A 27,479-nucleotide genomic window follows, 5' to 3' on the forward strand; every position below is an offset into this window, starting at 1 on the left:
ACACCACCTACCAAGAACTCACCTATTCAGGGAAAGCTAGTGAGAGAGTAGAAAAAACAAACAGCCCATTTGGGATTGTGCCCTCTTCCTACCCTCTTCAAGTCAGCATTTCTCCTCCTTCAAGAAGCGTTTACGGACAGCTCCACCTGTCCACCTGCTTACCTTTCCTCTGGCCCTTCCTATACCTGTGCCACAAAAGTGTTTCCAACTTACCTGGAGTCTGATTGTTCTACACATATTAGTACTTTATTAAAGCAATTTAACGCTATGGATGTTTAGTGAAGGCAAATGTGTGCTCAGGCCTGCCTCTGTCAGGCCCAGTGGGTGGACACAGAAATGAATCAGACGCAACCTCAAAGGACTTATAGTCAGTGAGGGAGACAGATATTAGGCACAGATGCAACTTACTAGAGCACAAAGCATGATGACCTAAATGGTATTAAAGAACTATGAGCAACATGCTATATGCATAAACCTTAATTATTATTCTGAAGAGTGTATCATAGAAGATCAGAGCTCAAAGGTATCATCTAGTTCAACCTCTGTTTTCCAGTGGAAGAGTTTGAGACAGAGAAGGGTGGGGCCTAGCCTAAAATCTCAATCTGTCTGTCTGAGCCAAGACAGACTTCAAGTTTGTTTGTGGTTTTTTTTGTTTTTTTTTTTTTGAGATGGAGTCTCGCTCCATCGCCAGGCTGAAGTGCAGTGGCATGATTTCGGCTCACTGCAACCTCCACCTCCTGGGTTCAAGTGATTCTCCTGCCTCAGCCTCCCGAGTAGCTGGGGTTACAGCCAAGCGCCATCACACCCAGCTAATTTTTGTATTTTTAGTAGAGACGGGGTTTCACCATGGTGGCCAGGATAGTCTCGATCTTCTGACCCCGTGATCCACCCGCCTCAGCCTCCCAAAGTGCTAGGATTACAGGCGTGAGCCATTGTGCCAGGCCAGACTTGAAGGTTTTCTAAAGCCCAGCCTTGGGCTCTTTCCTCCTCCTCTGATAGCTTCATATGCAAAGTCCTATACTTCATCAGACCATGAGATCTTTGAGGCTAGGTCAGGTTCTCCTTCCTAAACCAGGGCTAGGCAAGCCCAAGACACTTACAGGCTCAGGAAATGCAATCTGATCCCAGGCTGCCAATCCAGTCTTTCAATCTGCAGCACCTAATATGCTCCCTACTCTTACCACTATGTCCTTAAATTGATTTTCAAATATTTTTTGCAGGAAACTTAAAAACAAAATTAAACTCTTTATGCAGAATACTAGTAAATAAATCTGATAAAAGCAAACTTTCTCTGGTTGAAGGGGAGAGAGTCCATAGCTCCACTATTTTTCCTGTTCTTAAGTCCTGGGAAGGGAATTCTAGGAACACATATCAAAAACATTTGTTCTGGAGCTGGATGTGGTGGTGTGTGCCTGTAGTCCTAGCTACTTGAAAGGCTGAGGTGGGAGGATGACTCGAGCCCAGGAGTTCCAGGACAGCCTAGGCAACATAGTGAGATTCCCATCTAAAAAAAAACAACAAACAAACAAAAAAAAACTTTTGTGCTGGGACATAATTTTTAATGGCGTCATAGAAGCTGCTTTAGCGTATGGTCTTCCTCTGAACCCTGTCATTTATGGGGCTCACAATCCTTTCTTTATTCATGAAATGCCAAGCACCCCAATGTCAAGTGGTCCCAATGGTGTATGGATGGGAATGAGAATTTCCCCTTGTGCCTCCTGCTCTCACGTCCTCCACAAAGAGGAGTTTGTCTGAAGGGCTACAGGGACTGGACCGAAGAGGAGGAAAGAGACCCAAACACTGCCTGGCAGGTCAGGGCAGGCTTCTAGAGAAGGATCTTTGAGAAAGACTTCATCCACACAGTCATTCACCAGCCTGAATCTCATAAAGCCTCTGTTTTTGAGGGTGATACAGTAGCCACCAGCTACACATGCTATTGACCACTTGAAATGTGTCCAGCCAAATTGAGATATATTGTAAGTATAAAATACACACCACATTTCAAAGACTTGGTACAAGAAAAGAATGCAAAATATCCAGTTAATTTTTATAACCAATAATTTTTATGTTGATTACCATGCTAAAAGATAATATTTTGAGGCCAGGCGCGGTGGCTCATGCCTGTAATCCCAGCACTTTGGGAGGTCAAGGTGGGCGGATCATGAGGTGAGTAGTTCAAAACCAGCCTGGCCAACATGGTGAAACCCCATGTCCATTAAAAATACAAAAATTAGCCAGGCATGGTGGCACGTGCCTGTAATCCCAGCTACTTGGGAGGCTGAGGCAGGAGAATCATTTGAACCCAGGAGGTGCAGTTTGCAGTGAGCAGAGACCGTGCCACTGCACTCCAGCCTGGTGACAGAGCAAGACTCCATCTCCAAAAAAAAAAAAAAAAAAAAAAAAAAGATAATACTTTGGCCATGGCTAAGTCAAATATAGTTAAAATTCATTCGTTTCTTTTTACTTTTTTTGAAATGTCATTACTAGACAGTTTTAAATTACTTATGTGATTCCTATTAAATTTATTTTTAAAAAAATATAAGTAGGCTGGGCGTCGTGGCTCACGCCTGTAATCCCAGCACTTTGGGAGGCCGAGGCAGGTGGATCAACTGAGATCGGTAGTTCAAGACCAGCCTGGCCAACAGGGTGAAACCCCATCTCTACTAAAAATAGGAAAATTAGCTGGGTGTGGTGACATGCACCTGTAACCCCAGCTACTCGAGAGACGGAGGCAGGAGAATTGCATGAACCTGGGAGGCAGAGATTGCAGTGAGCCGAGATCGTGCCACTGCACCCCAGCCTGGGTGACATCGTGAGACTGTCAAAAAATATATGTGTGTGTTTGTGTTTATAGAGACAAGGTTCCACCATCTCTGTAATTACAGGCAGAAGCCACCGCGCCAGGCTCTTAGAGTATGATATTTTTAAAAGATATTTGTTTAGTGTTTGAGATACGCATTGACAACAGATCTTTTACACCCATTCTCATGTTATCTTCAAAACTATGGGGTGAAATATAATTATTCGATTTTACCAAAGACAGATTTGAGGCTCAGAAAGGTTAAGCTATTTATTCCTGGAATCAATCCATTTATTTGAAAAGCTTCTGGAAGACAGGGATGCTGTCTTAAACGCTGTGTTTCTTCACAGCACCTAGCACGGAGCTCTCTCCACGTGGTAGGCGCTCAGAAGGTTTGCGCTGAACGAAGGATATGGATTCTCAAGTCAGAGCTCCGAGCGCAAGGCCAGGGAGCGAAGCACCAGAGGGCGCCCATGAGCCCGCCCACCCGCGGGTCGCCAGGGCCCAAGCTGGACCTCAGGCCTGGGTGCGGCTCTTCAGCCCCAAGCCGCTGCGCGCCCCAGCAGAACAGGGGGCGAGGGGGCGAGGGAAGCCCCAAGTCCTCCGTCCGCCCCGCCCCCTCCCCAGAGCCAGGCCTCGCAGAGCTGCACGGTGCTGAATGACGACTCGACATCCTGTTTTTGGGGCCCGCGGCTCCGCCTGCGCCTCTGCTGATCTTGTCTTTCCCTTGGGTGCTGACGCCAGCTCCTCTTCCCCCCGAGTCTCCCCACCCTCCCCAGGGGTCTGGGGCCTTCCCACTGCTGAATCACCACCACCCCGCACTCCCCCGGGGCTCAGGGCAGGGGTGGGGACTGCCCCAGCCTCGGGCACCACTCTATCCCTGGGGTTGGCTGAAGGCACCAGGCCCAGGGGCGCCTTTCTCAGCATCTTCCCGCGGAGGCTGGTGGGGGCGGGATGGGGGGAAGAGGACGAACGCCTAGCGCCTAGGGTAGGGCCTCCAGGGGTAGGGTGGCCAGGAGGAGGCGGAGAGACTTGACCTTGGGAGGCCTGACTTACTGACCGCAGGGGGAGCGGACTGGGAGGGGGAAAGTGGCAAGCCCGGGACTGGGCCGGGGGCGAGGCTGGGGGCGGGCCGGGACTGGAGAGGGGGAGATCGGCCCTCGGACTTCCTGGTCGGGCCCCGCCCCGGCCCGCCCCGCCCCGCCGGCCCGCCCCCCCCACTTCCTCCGGCCTCCCGCTCTCACTTCCTTCTCGAGCCCGGAGCCGCTGCCGCCGCCCCCAGCTCCCCCGCCTCGGGGAGGGCACCAGGTGAGGCCCGGCCGGGGCTGGCGGGTAGGGGTCCGGGGGAGGAGAGCCCGGCCGGCTCTTGAGTTTGCTGGCGGAGGCCGCGGGCGGGAGCTTCTCGGTTCAGTCCAAGTAGGGCGGGCGCGGCCGGCCGGGCGGGGCGGGGACGGGGCCACTGCGAGCCGGCGGAGGCTCGGCGAGGGTGGCTTCCCGGCGGCTGTACCGCCTCTCGGGAGCCGAGAGGGACCCCTGAGGTCGGAGGGTCCCGGGCTCTAGGAGAAGTGTCTCTGAAGTGGAAGAGCTCAGAGCTAGGAGATAGGACTCAGGTGGGGTGTCCTCAGAAGTTGGTGGCGGGGGGGGGTGTTGAGAAGCGCGTGAGGGGAGAGGGCTTCTGGGCTGGAAAAGGCGCTCCCTCTGCTCCGGCAGTTGTGACACTTGTGGGGGTAAGAGGGGCGGTGTCTGGGGCCTCCGAAAGCTCTCTGCCTGTCAGATGGATGCTTATACAGACCCACACTCGGTCTGCAGCCCCAAGGCCCTCTGCACTCAAGAGGACCGGGGTTAGGGTAGGGGGAGCCCCGCCGACCCCAGTCGTTCTCTGTATGTCTGTTTTCCTGAGTCCCAACCTTACCTGGAGCCAAGCAGTAGGTATTTAGTGAGCAAACGCTGTTCCTAGCTGACCAGAGCCTGGCCTTGCTCTTTTGGGAGTAACTTGGTCTTGCTCTGTAACTGGAAGTGGAAGGACTCTCATTCAGACATACTGATAGTCCCTGACAAGTTTTTGTTGTGTCTTTTGGGGACGATTGAGAACCATCTCCTAGTGTTCCTCTTCATTCTTAGTCCCTGAATTATACACATGCTCCTATCGTCTCCCTCCACACCTTCTTTAGTTTCTACCCACAAATCCGCCATCACTCTCTTCTCATCCCTTTCAGTCTCTTTTCCTCCAAACATACGGTCATACCTAGGCCTTGACCTCTCTTCACCTACCCTGCCCCATGTTTGTCTTAGTCCTCTGCAACCTGCCCCATCCCTTCCCCTCCCAGCTCTGGCACCCACACACATACACCTCCTTGTTTCTTCCATCACCCCTCATTCCTTTTGAACCCTCAGCCTGTCGCCCTCTCTGTATCCTTCCCTCCCACCCACTTATCTCCAGCTTTGGAATCAGGATCTGTTGTTGAAGACTTAGTGAGTTCGAGAGTCTTTTCAAACCTCCCTAGCTTGGAGAGGCAGTGTGCAGCCTCCCAGTGATAGAGATGGATTAAAGAGCTGGCAAGCCTCTGTGTGTGTGTGTGTGTGTGTGTTCGCGGGCGCGTGTGAGTGTCTGTGTATCTACATCTTTATCTCTTACAGACAAAATAACTGCCCTCAGCCTTGAGAAGGCCCAGAGCAAGGGAAGCCAGCAGAATGAAGGGAACCTGCAGTGAGTGAGGTTGTGGTTAGGCAGGAGGAAGCAGTTTGTAGCAGTCAGGGTAGGGTGACACAGGAATAAGACTGGTAAGAGGCCGTGGGAAATCAAAATCACCCCAACCCGTGGTGCTTGACCAAGGGGCCAGGCCTGGAAGCCGGAAGACAGCCTGAAGGTCCCTGACTCCATTACCTACTAGTTCCAGCATCACCTGGTGGAAAGAATGGGACCGGCTTGGGTGTGATGGAAATAAAGGGAGGAGGCAAAGGCAGGATTCTGGAGGAAAGACTGCAGCTGGTCTAACTTCGGACTTAACGGTTTTAGTTTTGAATTAAGAAGCGGCTGAGGCAAAAGTGTCTGCTCCTTTCCTGCTGCCTTCTGGGGCCTGCCTAGGCTGGGTACCCACATGCCCTGATCTGCATCAGGGCCTTAGTGACCAGGAAGCCCTCTGGAGTTCTACTGACCCCTCTGCCTTCAGGCATCCTTAATATTCCCCATCTCACCTAGGACCCTATTCCTTCTCAGGAATTCCTCCCAAATTTAACTTCAGTCCATCCTGGCTATGGAAGCTCTTGTTGTTTCCACTCTAGAGCTCTATCCTCAAGCTTTTGGGGTGCATCTGAGGATCTTGCTTCTGTCTACCTCCTCCAGTCATCTGTATTCATTTCTCTCCACTAGAAAAAAAGAGAAGTAGAGGGGAGTAAGTGCTATAGCTAAATTTAAGGGCTCTCATTGTTCCCCATTCTGTCATCTTCCCATGTCACAGTCGTCCCTCTCCCATGAATTGTTCTTCCAGTCCTGCCCTTCCAACCACTTGTCTCTCTTCCCATTTCTTGGATGTACAGAAGTTTGGGTCTGGGAAGAAATCCCAGGGACCTACATAAAAGCCCAGTTTAGAGAAGGATGTGCATACAAGGCACTTTCCCAGCATCACAGCTTAATAAAAACCCCAGGAGTCCCAATTCCTAGGCTGGCAAACCAGTAGTTACTTTAGTATTCTGCGTAACTGAGCAAACCCACAGGGCTCTGATGGTAAAGACAAGATGGGTGAGACAGGGATTCTCCCAGGTGAGATCTGGCCCCATTGGAAGTTTGAGCTAATTGCAAAAAAGGCATCATTGGAAAAAATGTGACTAGGGCGGGAGAGATTTTAATGGGAATATATTGGGGGGTAAAGGGAGGTGGTGGCTACAACCTAGGAGGCTGCCGCTGAAGTCTTGGCTAAACAAGTATGGTCAAGGTTGTGACACGAACAAGGGGGCTCAGGCCCACACTGAAGACTCCTTCTATATATTGTAGACCCATTAGCGGTGAGGTCAGTAGGGGTCCGTGAGAAGAGCTGAGGAGGGAAACCAAAGACAAAGCCTGGGCCACCTCCCCACATCAGACTGGTTTTCCTGTCCAGGGTCCAGCTTCCTCTTTTGTCCTCATCTCATATGGGGGGAGGGCATCTCTCCAGGAGCTAGAGGCCAGAGGAGGAGCTTCTCAGCTAGGGCAGGGCCAGAGTGGCTGGCTATTGAGTAATGTCAGTGCTAAATCATGAATGCACCAGGATGGGCTAGGCATGAGAGCCTGGGAACTTGGAAGCAAAAAGGGCTCAGATGTAAGTCAACACACCCTTTGGCCCATTTTCTGAAGGAATAAACCATGGTAGGGTTCTCCTGAATGAGGTTAAAGAGATGGTCCATTCTCAGGCCAGAGTTAGAATCCTCACCTTCTCTCCTTTGTAGAAGTAGCATAAGGATGGAGGTTAGAAGACCCGGATCCTTGTCATAGATTTGCTACCTGGTCAACTTGGTTTCTCTTGGCTCCATTTCAGCATTAAGGAGTTGCATATCAGTACCTCCAAAGGGGACAGTGAACATCATGGCTCTGACTCTTCCTCCCCCAAGAGACTGCTCATAGCAGTGCCCCTCACTCTGGGCCCTTGTGTCTTACCAGCCTCAAGTTGACAGGTCCGAGTAGTCTCTACATATATATCTGTCCAGGGATAGAACTGGCCCTTTCCCCAAGCACAAGGATTGTTAGAGCTTGAGAGATAAGAAGGCAGAGAATGTTGGGGATTTTGCCAGGGGGTAGTAAGATGGGGGAGTACCCTGTCTCCTGCTCCAGCTCTGCCTCACTGACAGTGGAAAATAGATGCCGGAGTTTCCTCCCTGGTGTTATTTTCCCTTGTGGAAACCCCCTCAGGCCTTGGGCGGGGCTAAAGGGACTGGGCAGCCCTGGGTCTCTCTGTGGGTATTTTCAGGTGGGGGTGCCAGGATTGGGAGGATGGCACTTCTGTACAGCCTCATGAAATTAGCAAAGGCAAAGGAAGTGCCACTTCACAGGCCTTTGGTGGGGCCCAGGGACTGCTGAGTTGCTGCTAGGCGGGGAGGAGGAAGCCAGTGTGCACCCTTCCTCTGTGCTGCGTGGGGGAGGGGGCAGCTTCCTTGGCTCCCCCAGCCAGAGCTGTCCTGGTCCTGAGGCTCAGCCGTTTTTTTTGTTTTGTTTTGTTTTGTTTTTGTTTTGTTTTTTTTCTGAGATGGAGTCTTGCTCTGTCGCCCAGGCTGGAGTACAATGGCGCGATCTCAGCTCACTGCAACCTCCACCTCCCGGGTTCAAGCCATTCTCCTGTATCAGCCTCCCAGGTACCTGGGACTACCGGCATGCACCACCAGGCCCGGCTAATTTTTTTTTGTATTTTTTAGTAGAGATGGGGTTTCACCATGCTGGCCAGGCTGGTCTCGAATTCCTGACCTCAAGTGATCCGCCAGCCTTAGCCTCCCAAAGTGCTGGGATTACAGATGTGAGCCACCATGCCCAGCTGAGGCTCACCTTTTATGGAACACTTGGGGTGCTGGGACAGTGAGGGAAGAAGGTTGGGAACTAGGATTTAGTGAAAGGGTCCTAGACTGCCCCCAGCCTTCCCAGCTACCACTGTCTCGTTTCCTAGTGGGTGGCATCAAATCTTCTCTTTCCCTACCTGCTGCAATGTAGGATCCTCTCCAGGGGCTGAAGGATGAATGACAAGAGGTGGAGAGTCCTCCAGCATGGATTTTTTTTTCTTTTTTTTTTTTTTTTTTTGAGATGGAGTCTTGCTCTGTGGCCTAGGCTGGAATGCAGTGGCATGATCTCTGCTCACTGCAGCCTCTGCCTCCTGGGTTCAAGTGATTCTCCTCCCTCAGTCTCCTGAGTAGCTGGGATTACAGGCGCCCACCACCATGCCCAGCTAATTTTTGTATTTTTAGTAGAGATGGGGTTTCACCATGTTGGCCAGGCTAGTTTCGAACTCCTGATCTCAAGTGGTCTGCCTGCCTTGGCCTCCCAAAGTGCTGGGATTACAGACGTGAGCCATGGCACCTGGGGGATTTTTTTTTTTTTTTAAGGCTAGGAACTGGGCTCTCTTGGGTTCTTCCCTGCTGATGAGGAGAAAGGGAAGAAAGAGACTCAGCCCTTGGCCTGGTCCCAGTCCCACACTGACCTCATGTCTCCCCCAGCTTCCTCCTCCCAGCCCAGCTGCAGCCAGCTGCAGCCCCTTTGAGCCTCTTTATATCACCTCTCCTCTATTCCTCCCTTCAAAACAAACAAACAAACTTGTAGAGCTTTGGAAGTCTTTCCAACAGTGCCCCTGTCCCTTGCCATGTCTTTGACCAAGGGTCCTTGGATATTCCCAGTCTGTAGCCTGTCAGGACCACTTTTCCTTCCCATCTTCCTCATCATCTCTGAGCTAGATCTGCCAGCTTCACCTCTCACCCTTCCAGTTGAAGACAAGACAGTATAGCTTATGTGTTTATTACCCCAACTTTGGGCTCTTCAGGGCGAATGAGAAAGAAGTTGGTTACTTATGTCTTGTGTCTTCTGGTCACAGAGATTCTTCCTTGTTCCCAGCATCAGAGTCTGTGGATTGATGGGGGAGGAGGGGTATGTCATTCTACAGCTTTTGCTCAGCCCTTCCCTGGGCTTCTGGAAATAAACAGAAGGTCAGACTACCCTCCCCCTGAAGCATCCAGTTAGTTCAGCACAATGAACAGTACAGTCAATGCTGGGAAAGGTAAGGCAGAAGAAGGGGTTGCTGTGATGTCCTGGAGAAGCTGGGGAACAGTACTGGGCCTGAAGGACAGGAAGGATCTGAAGTGGGGCGAGTCGCATTCCAGGAAGAGGAACTCCCATATGCAAAGACATGATTGCACTGACTTCATTCAGTCATTTACTGACAGCTACTACATGCTGTGCTCAGCTTAGGGTGCTCAGCAAGGTCCAGTCAACCAGGACCTTGCCCTCTAGACACTCCCAGTCTAATAACAAGAGATAAGATTCACATCAGCCTCTCCGTGCCTGTGAGAGAGAGACAGGGACCAGACTTTGGATAGGATAAGTCACTTCTGACTTGGATAATTTACGCTTTCCTGGAAGAGGCGGCAATGGTGCATGATTCCATATTACTACTTGGTGTATTTTAGGGAAGAGAATATGGAGGCCCCTTTGTAGAGGATCAGGATTGGAATGGCCAGAGATGGATTGTAGTTATAATGAGGTTCAGGGAGGGCTGCAGAAAGGGAGCCGCATGTTAGGGAGGCAGGTTATAGAAGGCTGAGGTAAGTTTCCATCACCTCCATACTTGCCTCTCTTAAGAGTCCGTTCCTCCCCTCCCCCACTCCCAGTTGGGACACTTCCCCTGCTGTAACAGCCACAGAGATCTGGCAATCAGGCTGCTTCCTTTCCCTCCCCCATTCTGGGCCTGCCTGGGCCACACCCCAAGGCCAGGCCCCACTGGGTACAAGCCGGGCTCCAGGGACCACACTCAGATAGGGTTAAGACCCCCATGGGCTATACTTCCTGCCGGAGCCAGGGCAACCTGGTACTGGGAAGAGAGATTTTTGCCTATTTCAGGCATAGCTTTTGTCTGTCATTGCTGTCCGATAAGATTCAGCATTGCAGTCTTGTCTGTTGTGGGGTGGGCAGGGAGTGTCCGATACTGGGCTTCAGAGAGGTCTCTCCATATCTCAATAATGAGGGCTGGTACAAGCAGATCAAAAGGCAATGGTTGTACAGTCCTGTGTGCCTAGCCCTGTACTTAGAGTTTTTTTTTTTTTTTTGTCATTTAGTCCAGAGAAGCCAAGGCTTCAGTACTGAAGGGCATCCACAGCTGGGAAACTTATGTATGACTGTTGGAAAAGGAGAATCACACAGAGCCAAAGCAGGGTTAAAGGGGATGGCCATGGGTGCAGTGGCTTACTCCTGTAATCCCAGCACTTTCAGAGACCAAGGCAGGTGGATCACTTGAGGCCAGGTGTTCAAGACCAGCCTGGGCAACATGATGAAATCCTGTCTCTACTAAAAATACAAAAATTAGCTGGGCATGATGGCACGTGTATGTAATCCCAGTAACTCAGGAGGCTGAGGCAGGAGAATCACTTGAACCCAGGAGGTGGAGGTTGCAGTGAGCCGAGATCGCGACACTGCACTCCAACCTGGGCGACAGGTAGCCATGCAATGGATATCCAAAGAAGAATTCAGTAACCTTATGGAACTGTGAGACTTAAGTTAGGCCTTAAGGAGTAAGGAAGATTAGAGAAGGGAGAGGGAATGGCAGCAGAGGGAAAAACAAAGAGTAAAAGTTCAGAGGCAAGAATGATCCTGGCTTGTTTGCAGAGGACATTGAAAATCCCTCTGGAACAGGGAGCTGGGAACTCACACTTGCAAAGTACCTACATTGTGCACATATTATACATTAATGCAATTAGTCCTTGTAACAGTGCTATGTGGTAGGTACCATCCGTTGCTGCTGCCTTTGAAAGATAAGGAAATTGAAGCTTAGAGAGGCAAATCATCATAAGCTCAGGGTCACACAGCTGGTAAGAGGCAGAATTAGGATTAAAACCCAAGTCTATATAACTCTAATACCCCTTATCAAATTGTGAAGAACTCTGAATGCCAATATGAGGGACCAGGCATGATCTGAATTGGAACTAAAAAGTCAGAATAAGTCATTGTAATTTGTCTAATAACATACAGATCTGGCCGGGCGTGGTGGCCCACGCCCATAATCCCAGCACTTTGGGAGGCCTAGTCAGGAGGATCACTTGAGACCAGGAGTTCAAGACCAGCCTGGGCAACATGGCAAGACCCTGTCTCTACAAGCAAACAAAAAAATACATAAAAAATACAAAAATTAGCCAGGTGTGGTGGTGCCTGCCTGTAGTCCCAGCTACTCAGGAGGCTGAGGTAGGATGCCTTGAGCCTGAGAGGTTGAGACTACAGTGAGCTGTGATGGCACCACTGCATTTCAGCCTGGGCAACAGAACAAGACCTTGTCTCCAAAAGAAAAAACAAAACAAAACAGATCGGCAACCATTGATTTACTAAATTACTTTTTTTTTTTTTTTTTTTTTTTGAGACATGGGGTCTTGCTGTGTTGCTCAGGCTAGAGTGCAGCGGCTACTCACAGGGACGATAACCTTGACTAGTGTACACACTACAACCCTTCACTCCTGGGCCTAGCCTCCTTAGTAGCTGGGACTGCAGGTGCACCACTGAGCTGGGCTTAATGATTCTTTTGAAAAAGCCACTTAGTGAATAAGTCATTGTTGAACCCCGCTCCAGATAGGTCACACTCCTGTTTTGGTGTCCTGCAGCACTGACATCCCTTCTTCCTATTTGGCACAGTTTAGACTCTACCTTTTAGCATATGCCCTCCTGAAATGGGCTACGGGAACTTATTCAACCCAGTTCAGGCCAGAGGATTTCAGAAAGATTTGTTTTGGGAGAGAGGATAAAGGTCTGAACTAGACCTGAGTAGGGAGGACTGGGCTGATCCCCTACCACAGACACAGGCATACTCAGTGCTTCTTGCCTTCTGGGATGAAAGGTCTTGCTCCTGTCACCTCCTGTGTGTACAGCACTTCAGTTTACAAAGCGTATTCATTCCCATGGTCAGGTTCCTTGATGCTGCCCTTGAGGCTGGGAGGGCTACTATTATTACTTCTACTGTAGAGATAAAGAAACGGAGGCTCCAGGAAGGGCAGTAACTTACCTGATCAAGGTCACACAGTTAGCTGGTAAGGGGTAACTTGAAGACTGTATGATGCACCAAGGAAAACACAGGACTTTGGGTCACAAAACTGGGTTTGTGTTCTGGCTCCCACACTAACTAGCTGTGTGATGTTGAGTTACTTTTACTGCTCTGAATTTGTTTCCTCATCTGTAGAATAGGAATAGTACTAACAGGTTGTTATAAAGGTCAAATGACATAATAACATGCAACCTATAAAGGCTTATACCATATGAGGGCTTTTTTATCAAGGGTCAAGGTCAGCAGATAAACTCAAGACATCAGAGTCAGGTATCCAGTACTCTTGGCCCTATACCACACTGCCTTTGCTTTGTTTGTTTCTGGACACTACCATACTCATCATCCTTTTCCAGTGTCAGTCCTTGTTCCCTTCCCAGCCCGGAAGCTACCCTGTCCTTCCCCTCTCCTTTGAGAGCTGATTTACTGATTGCTAGTTGATAACCACCTCCTTAGAGAGCTGTACTTCTAGTCTCTTGGGCCTTGTGCCAGCCAGCCAGAGTTCCCTCCTTGCCTTCCTGCCTGGGCCAGCCCGGTGCTGGGCTTTCCAGTCATACTGTCAACACCCACTCCCCTGCTCTATGTGGAACTGAAGATTACAGGCCTAGGAGTTCTGCTTTGAATGTCAAGGCTTCCCACGTAATCCATTGGGCACAAATAATGCCACCTGCATCCAAGGAGCTTTAAGTCTTAGTTCATCCACCTAGTGCTCTTGTAACAACCATTTTAATCTCTAATTCCTGGATAGGAAAACTGAGGCCCAGCAAGCGTAAATGCCTCATGCTTGGTTGTAGTGAGTCAGCAGAGCTGGGGTTAGAACTTAGGTCTCTCAACTTCCAATCTGAGGTCTCTATTTGACTCTCCACTGGCCTAAAGGGTCCTTATGCCCTTCCCTGACCCACTGTCTGAGGGTCTTTATCTGAATGTCCTGAGGTTGCATGCAGACATGCATGCGCACACACACACACACTCTCATTCATGCAAATAGGATGGAAATATTTTTTAATGTGAACCAGAGACACAACTTCATAGAGTGAAACCATTTCTCTCCCAGCTGATTCCAAGGCAAATTGTAGCCTGGGAGGGAGGTGAGACCAAGCCCTGGGTCCTTTGCAGCCCCCACATGATGAAAGTTTCTTTTCCACTTCCCAGTGGGGATTTTCTTCCCCACTTGTCATTGATTTTTGAAGCTTCTGAACCAGTGGTGAGAGCTCAGGCTGAGGGGGTAAGGGGTTCCCAGACCAGGATGCAGCCTTGCAGTATAGCAAGTGAAATGGAGAAAATGGGCTAGTGGTGATGGTGCTTGGGTGGAGCCAGGGATAAGGAATAATCAGGGATTTCGTTGTGTTTAAAACAGGGCTGCCCCCTCTCAGGGAGCAGGCCCTGGTTGTGGGAGACAGTCAGGGAAAGGAAGTCACATATTGACCACCAAGAGTCCCCCATGGCCAACAGGAAGTAGCTGATGAGAGAAGGACCCTTGCCATAGCAGTGTAAATAATCACAGGATTTCTGGAAGCTCTGTTCCAGAACTCAGAAAAGCAGTTCATCACCCCAAGGCCCTGTGACCTGCAGAGGTGACCAGATGTTGGCTGGAGCTGAGACTCCTCATACTTACCCCACTAATAAATACAGCAGCCCATTTATTGGGCACTTGCTATGTGCCATACCTCATGCTGGACATCTTCTATACATTATTAACTCTTACTTTTTTTTTTTTGAGACAGGGTCTTGCTCTGTCGCACAGGCTGGAGTGCAGTGGTGTGATCATAGCCCACTGCAGCCTTGACCACCCTGGGATCAAGTGATGCTCCCACCTCAGCCTCCCGAGTAGCTGGGACTACAGGTGTGTACCACCACACCCTGGTAATTTTTTCATTTTTTGTAGAGTCAGGGTTTTGCCATGTTGCCCAGGCTAGTCTCAAACTCCTGGGCTCAAGCGATCTACCTGCCTCGTTCTCCCAAAGTGCTAAGATTACAGGTATGAGTCACCGTGCCTGGCCTCATTTCATATTCTGAGCAATTGTAATGAAATAGGCAAGATTATCCCCATTTTACAGATGAGAAAATTGAGGCTCAGGGAACAAATATATTGCCAAGATCACATATAACTAGTTTGTGGAGCTGTGATTAGAATCCCTGCAAGTCTTACTCTAGCATCTATGTTCTTAATGATGGTATTTTCTACCCAAGAGTCTGGAAGTCTCTCAAATCTTTCAGAGGCACATGCCAGGATTTCAGGAAACGGACAGAAGATTGAGGGGAAAGTCAAGTTTTTGTCTTACTCTTGACTTCATCCTTCCTAGTTGGGCTTGAAAGATTTGCTCCAGGCCGGGCATGGTGGCTCATGCCTGTAATCCCAGCACTTTTTGGAAGGCCAAGGCGGGCAGATCACAAGGTCAGGAGTTCAAGACTAGCCTGACTAACATGGTGAAACCCCGTCTCTACTAAAAATACAAAAATTAGCTGGACGTGGTGGCATGCGCCTGTAATCCCAGCCACTCGGGAGGGTGAGGCAGGAGAATCGCTTGAACCTGGAAGGTGGAGGTTGCAGTGAGTCAAGATTGCGCCACTGCACTCCAGCCTGGGCGACAGAGCAAGACTCCGTCTCAAAAAAAAAAAAAAAAAAATTTGTTCCACCCCACCAAGGGCCTTGAGAGAAGATACTAATGTCTGGGAACGTCAGCCTCTACCTCATTCATCATAACATACCCAGACCCCAGTCCAAATCCCAGGTCCAACTGAATCTCCAGTATTCCCCTGCATTGAATTGGCAACCTGAGTGTGCATGGCCAGGTAGGGTTTTCAGTACTTATAAGAATGATGGGGTGGCCAGGTGTGGTGGCTCACGCCTGTAATCCCAGCACTTTGGAAGGCTGAGGCGGGTAGATCACCTGAGGTCAGGAGCTTGAGACCAGCATGGCTAACATGGCAAAACTCCATCTCTACTAAAAATATAAAAATTAGCTGGATGCAGTGGCGCGTGCCTGTAGTCCCAGCCACTCGGGAGGCTGAGGCAGGAGACACTTGAACCCGGGAGGTGGAGGTTGCAGTGAGCTGAGATCGCGCCACTGCACTCCGGCTTGGGCGACAGAGTGAGACTCCATCTCAAAAAAAAAAAAATTTCCCCATTGCCAGAATACCCTGGATTGGGATAGGGCAGCTCTCTAAAGAATTGAGCCCCTTACTCAGCAGGTTTCTTACTGTGCCTTTTGGTTTGTACTCAGTAGCCAAGATACCAGGTTTGGAGAGGGCAGGGTGGGCCCTGAGTTGAGAGAGGTTCTGCTTATGGCTGCATCACAGAGTGACCTGGGACAGCTGTCCTGTACCAGAACCCTTTCCAGTCTCCTGGTGGAAAGGGTCCATATTTAATAGAGGATCTAGTAAATCTCTAAATTTGTGCACTCTCCTTTTGTGTCTGTATAGCCTGGAAAAAAAAATAGCTGATACTGGCCAGGCACAGTGGCTCACGCCTGTAATCCCAGCACTTTGGGAGGCCGAGGCGGGCAGATCATGAGGTCAGGAGATCAAGACCATCCTGGCTAACATGGTGAAACCCCATCTCTACTAAAAATACAAAAAATTAGCCGGGCGTGGTGGTGGGTGCCTGTAGTCCCAGCTACTCGGGAGGCTGAGGCAGAATGGCGTGAACCCAGGAGGCGGAGCTTGCAGTGAGCCGAGATCGTGCCACTGCACTCCAGCCTGGGTGACAGAGCGAGACTCTGTCTCAAAAAAAAAAAAATAGCTAATACTTATGGACGAGGCACTGTTTTAAATGCTTTACATGTATTATATAATGCTCACAATGACCCAATGAGGTAGATATTATTTTATCCTCATTTTACTGATAAGAAAACTTAGGCATACAGAGGTTAAGCAATTTGTTCAGGGTTACACAGCTAGGAAATAGCAAAATCAGGATTTGACCTTAGTTTGTCTGGCGCCAGAGTTTATGTGCTTTCTACCACATTATACTGCATCTTTGCTTGGTCTCAGGGCCTTTCATTGTGTATCTTTCTGATGACTGTCTTGATGGGACTTTGGGATAGTGTCAGGTTAAGGGAACAGGAGCCGGTTTCCCTTTGTGTGCCCCCATCTTTTCTTCCCAATAGGCAGAGGCCTCCCTAACCAAGAATGTCCCCTTTCATCTGTCCACAGGTCACTGCAGCCAGAGGGGTCCAGAAGAGAGAGGAGGCACTGCCTCCATTACAGCAACTGCACCCACGATGCAGAGCATCAAGTGCGTGGTGGTGGGTGATGGGGCTGTGGGCAAGACGTGCCTGCTCATCTGCTACACAACTAATGCTTTCCCCAAAGAGTACATCCCCACCGTGTTCGACAATTACAGCGCGCAGAGTGCAGTTGACGGGCGCACAGTGAACCTGAACCTGTGGGACACTGCGGGCCAGGAGGAGTATGACCGCCTCCGTACACTCTCCTACCCTCAGACCAACGTTTTTGTCATCTGTTTCTCCATTGCCAGTCCGCCGTCCTATGAGAACGTGCGGCACAAGTGGCATCCAGAGGTGTGCCACCACTGCCCTGATGTGCCCATCCTGCTGGTGGGCACCAAGAAGGACCTGAGAGCCCAGCCTGACACCCTACGGCGCCTCAAGGAGCAGGGCCAGGCGCCCATCACACCGCAGCAGGGCCAGGCACTGGCCAAGCAGATCCACGCTGTGCGCTACCTCGAATGCTCAGCCCTGCAACAGGATGGTGTCAAGGAAGTGTTCGCCGAGGCTGTCCGGGCTGTGCTCAACCCCGCGCCGATCAAGCGTGGGCGGTCCTGCATCCTCTTGTGACCCTGGCACTCGGCTTGGAGGCTGCCCCTGCCCTCCCCCACCAGTTGTGCCTTGGTGCCTTGTCTGCCTCAGCTGTGCCTTAAGGACTAATTCTGGCACCCCTTTCCAGGGGGCTCCCTGAATGCCTTTTTCTCTGAGTGCCTTTTTCTCCTTAAGGAGGCCTGCAGAGAAAGGGGCTTTGGGCTCTGCCCCCCTCTGCTTGGGAACACCGGGTATTCTCATGAGCTCATCCAAGCCAAGGTTGGACCCCTCCCCAAGAGGCCAACCCAGTGCCCCCTCCCATTTTCTGCTACTGACCAGTTCACCCAGCTTTCCACACAGTTGCTGCCTATTGTGGTGCCTCCTCAGGTTAGGGGCTCTCAGCCATCTCTAACCTCTGCCCTCGCTGCTCTTGGAATTGCGCCCCCAAGATGCTCTCTCCCTTCTCCAATGAGGGAGCCACAGAATCCTGAGAAGGTGAATGTGCCCTAACCTGCTCCTCTGTGCCCAGGCCTTATGCATTTGCTGACTGACTCAGCCCCCATGCTTCTGGGGACCTTTCCCACCCCCATCAGCATCAATAAAACCTCCTGTCTCCAGTGGCCCCGGCTCCTCCCTGTGTGCTGGGCATTAGCGGGTGGGCATGGGCTAGGGCTCCCCAGAGACTGGGAGCCTTTTGTTTCTTCTAGTAGACAATAGGCTTCATTGTGGTCCCCTCACCCCCCAATTTCCCTAACAAAGCTCTAGGCTCCCTTGGAGGGGGCAGTCTTGCTCTGGGGGCCAGTCACAGATGCTGTAGTGGACTCAGACACAAAACCTGAGGAAAGACTTCCTCATCTTAGGGCTCAGAAAGGGAGAGGTTGACAGCCATTAGTCTAAAGGCAGATGCTCCCACAGTCATGCATGTGACAGCTGTACCTCACATTCCCCAAGAGGACAGAGCTTTAACAACAAGAGTTGGAGTCTGAACCCAGGTCTCTGCCTCAACTGAAGACTTCCAGGTATCCTAGCTTGCAGTCCTAGAATCATTACAGATAGCTCACTCACTCCTGCTTACCAAAGTAGAGGCTTAGACCATCATTACAGATAGCTCACTCACTCCTGCTTACCAAAATAGAGGCTTAGACCAGCCTTAGGAGACTCCAGACCTAAGGGGGATTGGGGGGTGCTGCTAGGAATCATACCCTACCATGGACTTACTCCCTCCCCATTCTTGAGCCTGTTTCTCTCCCAGTTACTATCAAACAAGATGGATGAGCCCCAAGACTAGCAAGCCTAGGCAACTGTTGGCCCAAAAAAAAAATTTATTTTCCTTTAAAATAAAATGTACAACCAAAATTTAGGGTTTGGAGCAGTAGGGAAGACAGGAGATACCAGGGAGCCCATTTTACAGTAGAGATCTGCATCTGACCCCTCTATCCCATACCTTTGCAAAGGAGGGGAGGGGTCTATAAGCCAGAACTTTCACAAGAGAAGAAAATACATGCTGTGGTGGTGCTGTTTCTGGAGCAGGTCATCCTTTAGGTATAGAATACCACCTCCACCCGATGATATCAGAACCACCAACTGGTAGAGCCCTTGGAAATCATACAGTCCACCCATCCCCCATCAGACACATGGACACACTGAGGCTCAGATAGGGAAGGGTACATACCCTAGGGCACACACCAAATCAAAAAGGTGAAGTCAGGACTAGAACACCTGAGCAGCTTTAGCAGGGGACTGTGGCCACAGGCCTGGATGTGCACAGTAGATCATGAAATTCATTAGTCCTATGAATGACCCCGTGCAGACAAATGGCTGTGGTTGTCAGGGAGCAGTCACTGCTCAGGGGCTTCTGACTTCAGTGAAAGGTGACTATGTAAAGGCCAGAAACTGGATGGTGGTCATGAACCTCAGGACTTTTTTTTTAGCACCAAATGGTGGAGCTCTCTGCCAGCTCAGCTTCTTGGGGCCTCTCAGGTAAAGGTGATGTTGTTTGAGGACCCCACGCCCATATGAGGGGTGGAGAGGAGAACCCAGCAGCACTGGGGTGAGCCTTGGCCTACACCCTTCCTTCTTACCCTTCCCCCATCTTCAGTAAGGCCAAGAGAGGATGTGGGGTGGGGAAGGCCAGAATGGTATCTTGTTTCTTGTTTCTGGGCAGTGGGCTGCCTCCTCCCAAGCAGGACTGAAGGGTTCAGAATCGCTTTTCCTCAGGCTGAGAGGTTATGAGCAGCTCCTTGTTCCCGAAGTCCCACCAGGCCGTCATGTGGAACGCCATGTTGGTTAAGACAACAGTGTACTCCAGGATGGCAAAGATGGTGTACACTGTTGTGAGGACACAAGGAACAGGACATGGTGAACTTCCAGCTACCCCTCAGGGGCCTCTTGATAAATCACACCACCATTAGTCTGCCACAGAGAACACAATGGCAGCCAGTCCCCAAGACCATTGCCCATTATCAAAAACATCACTGCTGCCCTGTAGCCACTCATGACCACCTGTGGCTCCTATCCTGGCCTCACCTCCAGCCTCACAATACATGTTGTGCCGAAAGTAGACAGCCAGTGCCGAGAAGAAGGAGATGAAGTTGATGATGAAGAGCCGCTGTTTCCAGCTGTAGGACTTGCGATCCTAGGGAATGGGCTGTCTGATCACTCTGCAGCTTGCTGGGTATGAGAGTGTGGGCTCCCCTCTCAGCCCTAGCTCCTAAGGGCCGGGCCTTATCTCCCTTGGCTCCCACTAGCGGTCATGGAAGGGAGCACAGGCAGGGGCAGCAAGAATGACGAACATGTTCACGACCCTGCCTCTGGGGGAGTGATGGGCCGAGGAGCAGTGGTATTCCTGCCCCTTCCACTTCAGGGGGATGGAGTATGAAAGTTACATGGAGTCACCCACCAACCCCACTTCCAAATACTGTGGGGGAAAAGAAACCCATGTACATGGGTGGGACGCTGGAATTATGACAGACCAGTCCTCTGACACTGTTCCTCACTGCCGCCTAGATGCGACTCCTCATTCTATCCCCATTTGCAGCCTCCATCTTTTCTATTCTCCAGTCTCCCACACTACCCAAACACAGTGCTATAGTCCTAGATTCTGACCAACCACCCTCAGTTTGTTCCCAAGCTCCAGCCCCAACCCCAGCACCCCTCTGCCAGGGTTCCCATTAGAACTCAGTTCCCACCTCACCATTACCCGAATCCTGAGGACAGATGTCCTTGATTTTCTTCTGGGCTGACTTGGAGCCCCCGCTAGGGATAGACCGTACCTCCTGACTTACTGTGTGCTTCTTGGTCAACCGCCAGAGAATGCAGGTGAGGAGCATGTGCCCGAGGGATGAGGCAATGAACACAATGAAAGCATTTTCATGGACGGCTGGAGGGAAAGAGGATTGGGAGCCACATTGCAGGGAGTGCCCACACCACTAAGTAGGAAGGTCCGAAAGTGGTAGGGGCAGGCCCGTCCCCTCAGGGAACCCTTCCCCACTCCTCCCTCATCCGGGCACCCACTGAAGTCCTCAGAGGAGGAGACATAAGTGAGCACTAGCAACGCGAGGTTCTCCACGACATTGAGGCCGAAGTTGAGGCGGCAGAGCGGGCGATAGCAGGAACACGGGGAGGTACAGCTGAGGTAGTGGTTCCAGTAGGCGAAGGCCACCAAGAAGCGAGGCGCCGAGTGCAGGCCGATGCAGAAACGCCACACGTAGCGCTGGGGCACCTCCCCACCGATGGCTGAGCTCACCGAGGGCAGGTAATTGGGCACCTAGAGAGTTGTGACCTGTCTGGGCATCTGCCTCTGCCAGCCCCGCCCATGTAGAGAACCTTCTCTCCATCTGACAAAATCACTCTTGCCTCTGCTCCAGCCCCTCCCCTTCCAAGAAGTCCTCCTTCAGATGTCCCCATACCTCTCCCAAAAGACCTCTCCTTCTAGGTCCTAGGCCCAAAGTGCTGGATTCTCATTCCCCAGCTATCCTGAGATTTGTGCAGGAGCATGGTGGGACCTTCTCCATCTCCCCCGCAGACTGGAACCTGCCTGTGTTTGGTCACTGTGTAGATGGGTTCAGATGCTCTACAACCATAGCTCAGAGCTGTGCCTCCGCTAAGACCGTGGGTGAGTTCCAAGACCTCAGATTCAGTCCAGAGGACAGGGATGAGTCACAGACCATCTGAGCTTCCTTAGAACAGTGCTGGATTCACTGCTCAGCTAAGATGTTCCTCAGTCTGCTCCCAGCGCCACTCATTCCTCTAAGCAGGTGTGCCAAGGTGGTAGAACGGCACCCCTGCTCTGATCATGATTAAGAAAGTGGGTGGGCTGGGCAGGATGGCTCACACCTGTAATCTCAGCACTTTGGGAGGCCGAGGTGGGTGGATCACCTGAGATCAGGAGTTAAAGACCAGCCTGGCCAACATGGCGAAACTCTATCCCTACTAAAAAAAAAAAAAAAATTAGCCGGGCATGGTGGCCAGCACCTGTAGTCCCAGCTACTCAGGAGGCTGATCAGAAGAATTGCGTGAACCTGGGAGGCGGACGTTGCAGTGAGCCAAGATTGTGCCACTGCACTCCAGCCTGGGCAACAGAGTGAGACTCTGTCTCAAAAAAAAAAAAAAAAAAAAAAGAAAAGAAAAGAAAAAAGAAAGTGGGTGCTCCTAACCTGGGGTAGTCTAAGGAAATGACCATGTTCTTGTGCATCTCCACCATCCATCTTAATGCCTGGAACTCCTATTGAAGCCTCAGTCCTTAAAGCTGAGGAAAAAGGAGAAGATAATACACTGCTGCAGTGACTGGTGTCTTGCTTGTTTGAGAGGTGAAAGGATGGGGGATGACTGAACAATGGTTTAGATGGGGACAGGAAAGCCAAAGATGGGAAGAGGCTCTCTTAGACTCCAGGGCCTAGAGCAGTGCTTCACAAACTTTAATTACCCATACAACTCACTGGGGGAATTGTCTGAAAATGCAGAAGGCTTGGAACCTGAGGATCTGCATTTTTTAATTTTTTAATTTTGTTTTCCCCCTTTTTGAGACAGGGTCTCACTCTGTCGCCCAGGCTGGAGTGCAGTGGTGCAATCTCTGCTCACTGCAACCTCTGCCTCCAGGGTTCACGCCATTCTCCTGCCTCAGCCTCCCGAGTAGCTGGGACTACAGGCGCCCGTCACCACGCCCAGCTAATTTTTTGTATTTTTAGTAGAGACGGGGTTTCACCATGTTAGCCAGGATGGTCTCGATCTCCTGACCTCGTGATCCGCCCACCTTGGCCTCCCAAAGTGCTGGGATTACATATGTGAGCCACCGTGCCCGGCCATTTTCTTTTTGTTTTTGGAGACAGGGTCTCACTTCGGTTGCCCAGACTGGAGTGCCATAGCACGATCTCAGCTCACTGCAGCCTCTACTTTCTGGGCTCAGGTGATTCTCCCACCTTAGCCTCCCAAGTAGCCACCACTATGCCTGGCTAATTTTTTGGATTTTTTTTTTTTTTTAGTAGCAACAGGGTTTTGCCCTATTGCCCAGGCTGGTCTAGAACTCCTGGACTCAAACAATCCACCCCACCTTGGCCTCTGAAACTGCTGGGATTACAGGCATAAGCCACCACACCAAGCCAGAATATGCTTTTTTTTTTTTTTTTTTGAGATGGAGTCTCGCTGTGTTGCTCAGGTTGGAGTGCAGTGGCGCAATTTTGGCTCACTGCAACCTCCGCCTCCTGCGGTCAAGCAATTCTCCTGCCTCAGCCTCCCAAGTGGCTGGGATTACAGGCGCCTGCCGCCACGCCCAGCTAATTTTGTATTTTTAGTAGAGATGGGGTTTCACCATGTTGGGCAGGCTCGTCTCGGAACTCCTGACCTCTGGTGATCTGCCTGCCTCGGTCTCCCAAAGTGCTGGGATTACAGGCGTGAGCCACCACCCCCAGCAAGAATATGGATTTTTAAAAGTTTCCAGAACTGTGGAAATGGCCAGTCCATTGCCCACACTTTCTGTGCACTTTTGCAGACCTCCAACAAGGGCCAGTGCAGTGCCAGAGCCCAGCAACCCAGCAAGGGAATGAACTTGCTCTAACTATGGAGGGACAGTCTTCGAAAGTGGAGTTCTGAAGGACCATCATTCCTTTCTTTCAATGAGATGCCAGACTGCTGAGAAGGTGAGCAATGCTGCAGGCGGCTCATAGGGCAGCCCACAGGTAGGCCTGGGGCAAGACTAGCCATGGGGCTTCACAGCCTCCACAAAAAAGGAGATGGATTCCCCTCTGCACTGTCAGACGAAGCTGAATGTAGAGCTCTGGGAGAGAAGATGCCGGTCTCAAAGCCATAGCTTGAGATACCATAGCTTGAGATACCATAGCTTGAGATATCATAGCTTGAGACCAGGCTCAGACATGCACTCTGAGTAATGTGAAGGGGTAGCATAGAGGCTCAGGAACTGCACAAAGCTGAGTCTGCATCCTAGCTCTGCCTTTATTAGCTGGGTGACCTTGAGCAAGTCACTTCACCTCTCTGAGCTCCAATTTCCTCATTGGTAAAATGGGTATAACACCACCTACCTTGCAGGGTGTTTATGAATTTTCTTTCTTTCTTTATTTTTTTGAGACAGAGTCTCACTCTGTCACCCAGGCTGGAGTACAGTGGCGTAATCTTGGCTCACTGCAACCTCCGCCTCCCAGGTTCAAGTGATTCTCATGCTTCAGCCTGCTGAGTAGCTGGGACTAGAGGTGCCACCACACGCAGCTAATTTTTCTTTTTTTTTTTTTGAGATGGAGTTTCACTCTTGTTGCCCAGGCTGGAGTGCAATGGTGCGGTCTCAACTCATTGCAAACTCCACCTCCCAGGTTCAAGCAATTCTCCTGCCTCAGCCTCCCGAGTAGCTGGGATTACAGGCGCCCGGCCTCTAATTTTTGTATTTTTAGTAGAGATGGGGTTTCACCATGTTAGCCAGGCTGGTGTTGAACTCCTGACCTTAAGTGATTCACTTGCCAAAGTGCTGGGATTACAGGCGTGAGCCAACGTGCCCAGCCATATGAATTCTAAATATAACGTGTATAAAACATCTGCAGTATCTGGCATGCAGTAAGTACAATAAGTGATGGCTTTCAGAAGACAAAATTTCCTGTAAAGAACGCAAAAACGCTGTGAGCTACATGGCCACAGAGCATGGGAAGGTCTGCTTATGGGTGAGACGCAGGAACCTCCATGTCTCCTTACTTGATTTTTCTGCCTTGCTGTTACTCTGAGTTGAGTTAGTCAGAGTGTTGCCTCTGCTTCCTGGAATATTCATTCTGAAAACTACTCCCCAATCTCAGCTACTTTAAGGAAAACAGGACCACCATCTAAAGCTTGACTGGGAGAGCCTAAAGGATTCAAGGGCCCTGAACCCTGACCACTGTTGGGAATGGGTATTGGGGAGAAATGATACAGAGTTTGGGGAAGGCCTCAGGAGGAGGAGAGAGTTAGGGCATTGTGGCTGCTGGTCCTGTCTTCATGGGCTTCTATCCGATTAGGGATGGGGGTGGGATTCTAAGAGCAGGGACTGTCTCTTCCATCATGTACACACATATGCACACACACACACAAACACATACATATAATCAGGTACATGTACTCCTACCCCCAGCCCCATTCCCAGCATACAAGTTCCCCACTCACCGACTGCACCAGCAACAAGCAACATTAGGAGCTATGAGAAACTGGGTACACAGCTCACCCCAAACTTCCCCATGTGCCCAGAGCTAAGAGTACTGAGAGACGGGAGGATAAGCCCTTTCTGATAGGACAGTAGATCAGAAACTCGTATGGTATAAAGCAGGGTTCCCCAAAATCCCCTTTCAAATCACCTCAGATTTCACCATAAGATTCATTCCTTTGGCCTCAGGTAAAAGTCCCCCCACATTATAAATGCCTTCTCTAGCTACCCTACTGTTCCCCGCCCCGTGCCAACTGCACAAAAACTCCAATTGCTGTCAATCCCACTTTCTACACCTCTCTAGACTCCATCCCTCCTCTCTACCCTCACAGTCCGCATCTTGGCTCTGGTTTCCCCAGTAGCGTGAGCTACTGCACTAGCCTCCTTATACCCTACTCTTGCCCCTGACCTTAAAGCTGTTCTCCACTCAGAAGCTAGAATGGTCTTCTAAAGCACAAATCTCCAGCCTACACAACATGGCAAAACCCCATCTCTACAAAAAATATAAAAATTAGCCAGGCATGGTGGCATGCACCTGTAGTCCCAGCTACCCAAGGCTGAGGCTGAGGTGAGGAATCACCTGAGCCCAGGAGGTCAAGGCTGCAATGAGCCAAGATCAGGTCACTGTACTCCAGCCTGGGAGACAGAGTGAGATCCTGTCTCTAAATAAATAAATACGTAAAGCACAAATCTGATCATGTCCCTTTCCTGCCTAAAATCTTTCCAAAGCTCTTGATAAAAATTGCCCTCTGGATAATATCAAAAGTTGTCGGCCTGGCTTTCACAAAGAGCCTTCTTTACCACAGAGCAACAATGTCCCCTCCTCCAAGAAGAAAGTGATCCCCAATGTCCAATCTGGGTGAAGTGCCTCCTCTGAGCCCCACAGTCACTGTACTCTTTTTTATCATAATAGGAACCCCAGATCACTGTGTTGTGACAGTCTGTGTCTAAGGACTGACTCTTGTAACAATGAGATGTTAAGGGCAAGTCCATATCTAATTCCATGCCCCTAGCACAGAACCTTTATCCCTGGGCCCCCAGGAAAGGCCTAGTGGACTGATTCTGGGAGATAGAAGTCCATCCAGGTTTCTGGCTGGCAGATCCCTGAATGGACACAGGCTGTGGGGCCTGGGGCTGCCAGTAGGAGAAACAAAGCTTGAGGATCCAGATCAGAGCTGAGGATGGATCCTCCAAGGTCAGTCCCTGAGTGTGGGCCAAAGCCACTTGTTACATCTCCCATCTTCTGGTCTCGTTTCACCTCCTCAGTCCTGGCTTCCTTTCCAATCTGCCTCCTTCCTTTCATGATCTCTCCTGCCCATTCCAATCCCTTCTCTTCCCCTATCACCCCCCTCTAACCCCCAACTCTCTTGCACTGTTATTTTTTTTTGTTTTTTTGGGTTTTTTTGGCACAGTCTTGGCTCACTGCAACCTCCGCCTCCCGGGTTCAAGCAATTCTCTTGCCTCAAGCCTCCTGAGTAGCTGGGATTACAGGCATACATCACCATGCCCAGCTAATTTTTTTGTATTTTTTGGTAGAGACAGGGTTTCACCATGTTGGCCAGGCTGGTCTCAAACTCCTGACCTCAGGTGATCCTCCCACCTCAGCCTCTCAAAGTGCTGGGATTACAGGCATGAGCCACAGCATAGAGCCTGCTGGGTTTTTTTTTTTATTTTATTTTGTTTTTGAGACAGGGTTTTACTCCTGTCACCCAGGATGGAGTGTAATGGTGTGATCTCAGCTCACTGAAATGTCCACCTCCCAGCCTCAAGCAATTATCCTGCCTTAGCCTCCCACATAGCTGGGACTACAGGGGCATGCCAGGGCACCCAGCTAATTTTTTTGCATTTTTTGTACAGACGGGGTTTTACCATGTTGCCCAGGCTGATCCACTGGCTTCGAGTGATCCACTGGCTTCAAGTGATCCACTGGCTTCGAGTGATCCACTGGCTTCGCCCTCCCAAGGTGCTGAGATTACAGGTGTGAGCCACTGCGCCCGTCATCTCCCTTGCATTTCTATCATCATATTCCAACTCAGGGAGGACTGTGATTCTATTCTCTCTGAGTCTCCCCCCATGAATTATCTCTGACTCTGACTTACCTACCCTTCCCCCATCCCCTTGTCCCTTTCCCTCTCTCTGACCCTCCACTTCCTCTCCACTATCTAATTCTACCCTAACTGCCACCTCCTGACCTGGCCCTGACCCAGGGGCTGGGGAGCTGGCACTCACCCCACAGTCAGTGGCCACCGTGTACTCAAAGTGGAACACCAGGGACCAGATGATGCAGAAGAAGAAGCCGAACACAGGAAAAGTGATGACCCACCAGACCATGGCTGTGAAGCGAAGCCGGAACAAGGTCCCATCGGGGTCCAAAGGCTGGGAGGCCGCAGAGAACATCCTGCAGGGCGTGGCCTAAGCAGCATGAGGGATACAACTTGGGGCCTGGTAGGACACCTGGGCCTGGGAAAGTGGGGCCTTTTCCAGAGATGGCTCCTCAGAGTATAAGG

The 27,479-nt window shown here is 50.6% G+C and overlaps 2 protein-coding genes across 24 annotated transcripts in view; one reads left to right on the forward strand and one right to left on the reverse strand.

Annotated features, from left to right (window-relative positions):
* The first annotated feature begins 3,988 nt into the window (after positions 1 to 3,988).
* Positions 3,989 to 17,923, forward strand: RHOG (ras homolog family member G). Of its 2 annotated transcripts, XM_054440146.2 has the most exons (3): positions 4,011 to 4,108; positions 14,268 to 14,386; positions 16,699 to 17,923. In XM_054440146.2, the coding sequence occupies exon 3, from the start codon at positions 16,767 to 16,769 to the stop codon at positions 17,340 to 17,342; it is 576 nt and encodes a 191-aa protein (XP_054296121.1). In that variant the 5' UTR covers positions 4,011 to 4,108; positions 14,268 to 14,386; positions 16,699 to 16,766; the 3' UTR covers positions 17,343 to 17,923. The 2 variants fall into 2 exon arrangements, with proteins under 2 accessions (XP_054296120.1, XP_054296121.1); XM_054440145.2 differs by lacking the exon at positions 14,268 to 14,386 and having other exon boundaries at positions 3,989 to 4,108.
* A 684-nt stretch (positions 17,924 to 18,607) lies between these two features.
* The window catches only part of PGAP2 (post-GPI attachment to proteins 2), a 28,221-nt gene continuing 19,349 nt past the window's right edge, over positions 18,608 to 27,479 (reverse strand). For 4 of the 22 annotated variants that reach the window (XM_054440125.2, XM_054440124.2, XM_063671968.1 and 1 more), the window contains 5 exons: positions 27,202 to 27,384; positions 20,817 to 21,069; positions 20,492 to 20,682; positions 19,830 to 19,938; positions 18,608 to 19,631 (listed from right to left, as the gene is read on the reverse strand). In XM_054440125.2, coding sequence (XP_054296100.1) covers positions 19,501 to 19,631; positions 19,830 to 19,938; positions 20,492 to 20,682; positions 20,817 to 21,069; positions 27,202 to 27,384 — 867 coding nt within the window. In that variant the 3' untranslated portion in view covers positions 18,608 to 19,500. Of the gene's footprint in view, positions 19,632 to 19,829; positions 19,939 to 20,491; positions 20,683 to 20,816; positions 21,070 to 21,958; positions 22,044 to 27,201; positions 27,385 to 27,479 lie in introns of all 22 variants that reach the window. The other 18 variants (XM_063671976.1, XM_054440142.2, XM_063671975.1 and 15 more) reach the window with 10 other exon arrangements.

The sequence above is a fragment of the Pongo pygmaeus genome, chromosome 9 (genome assembly GCF_028885625.2).
Source record: "Pongo pygmaeus isolate AG05252 chromosome 9, NHGRI_mPonPyg2-v2.0_pri, whole genome shotgun sequence".
Lineage (NCBI taxonomy): Eukaryota > Metazoa > Chordata > Mammalia > Primates > Hominidae > Pongo > Pongo pygmaeus.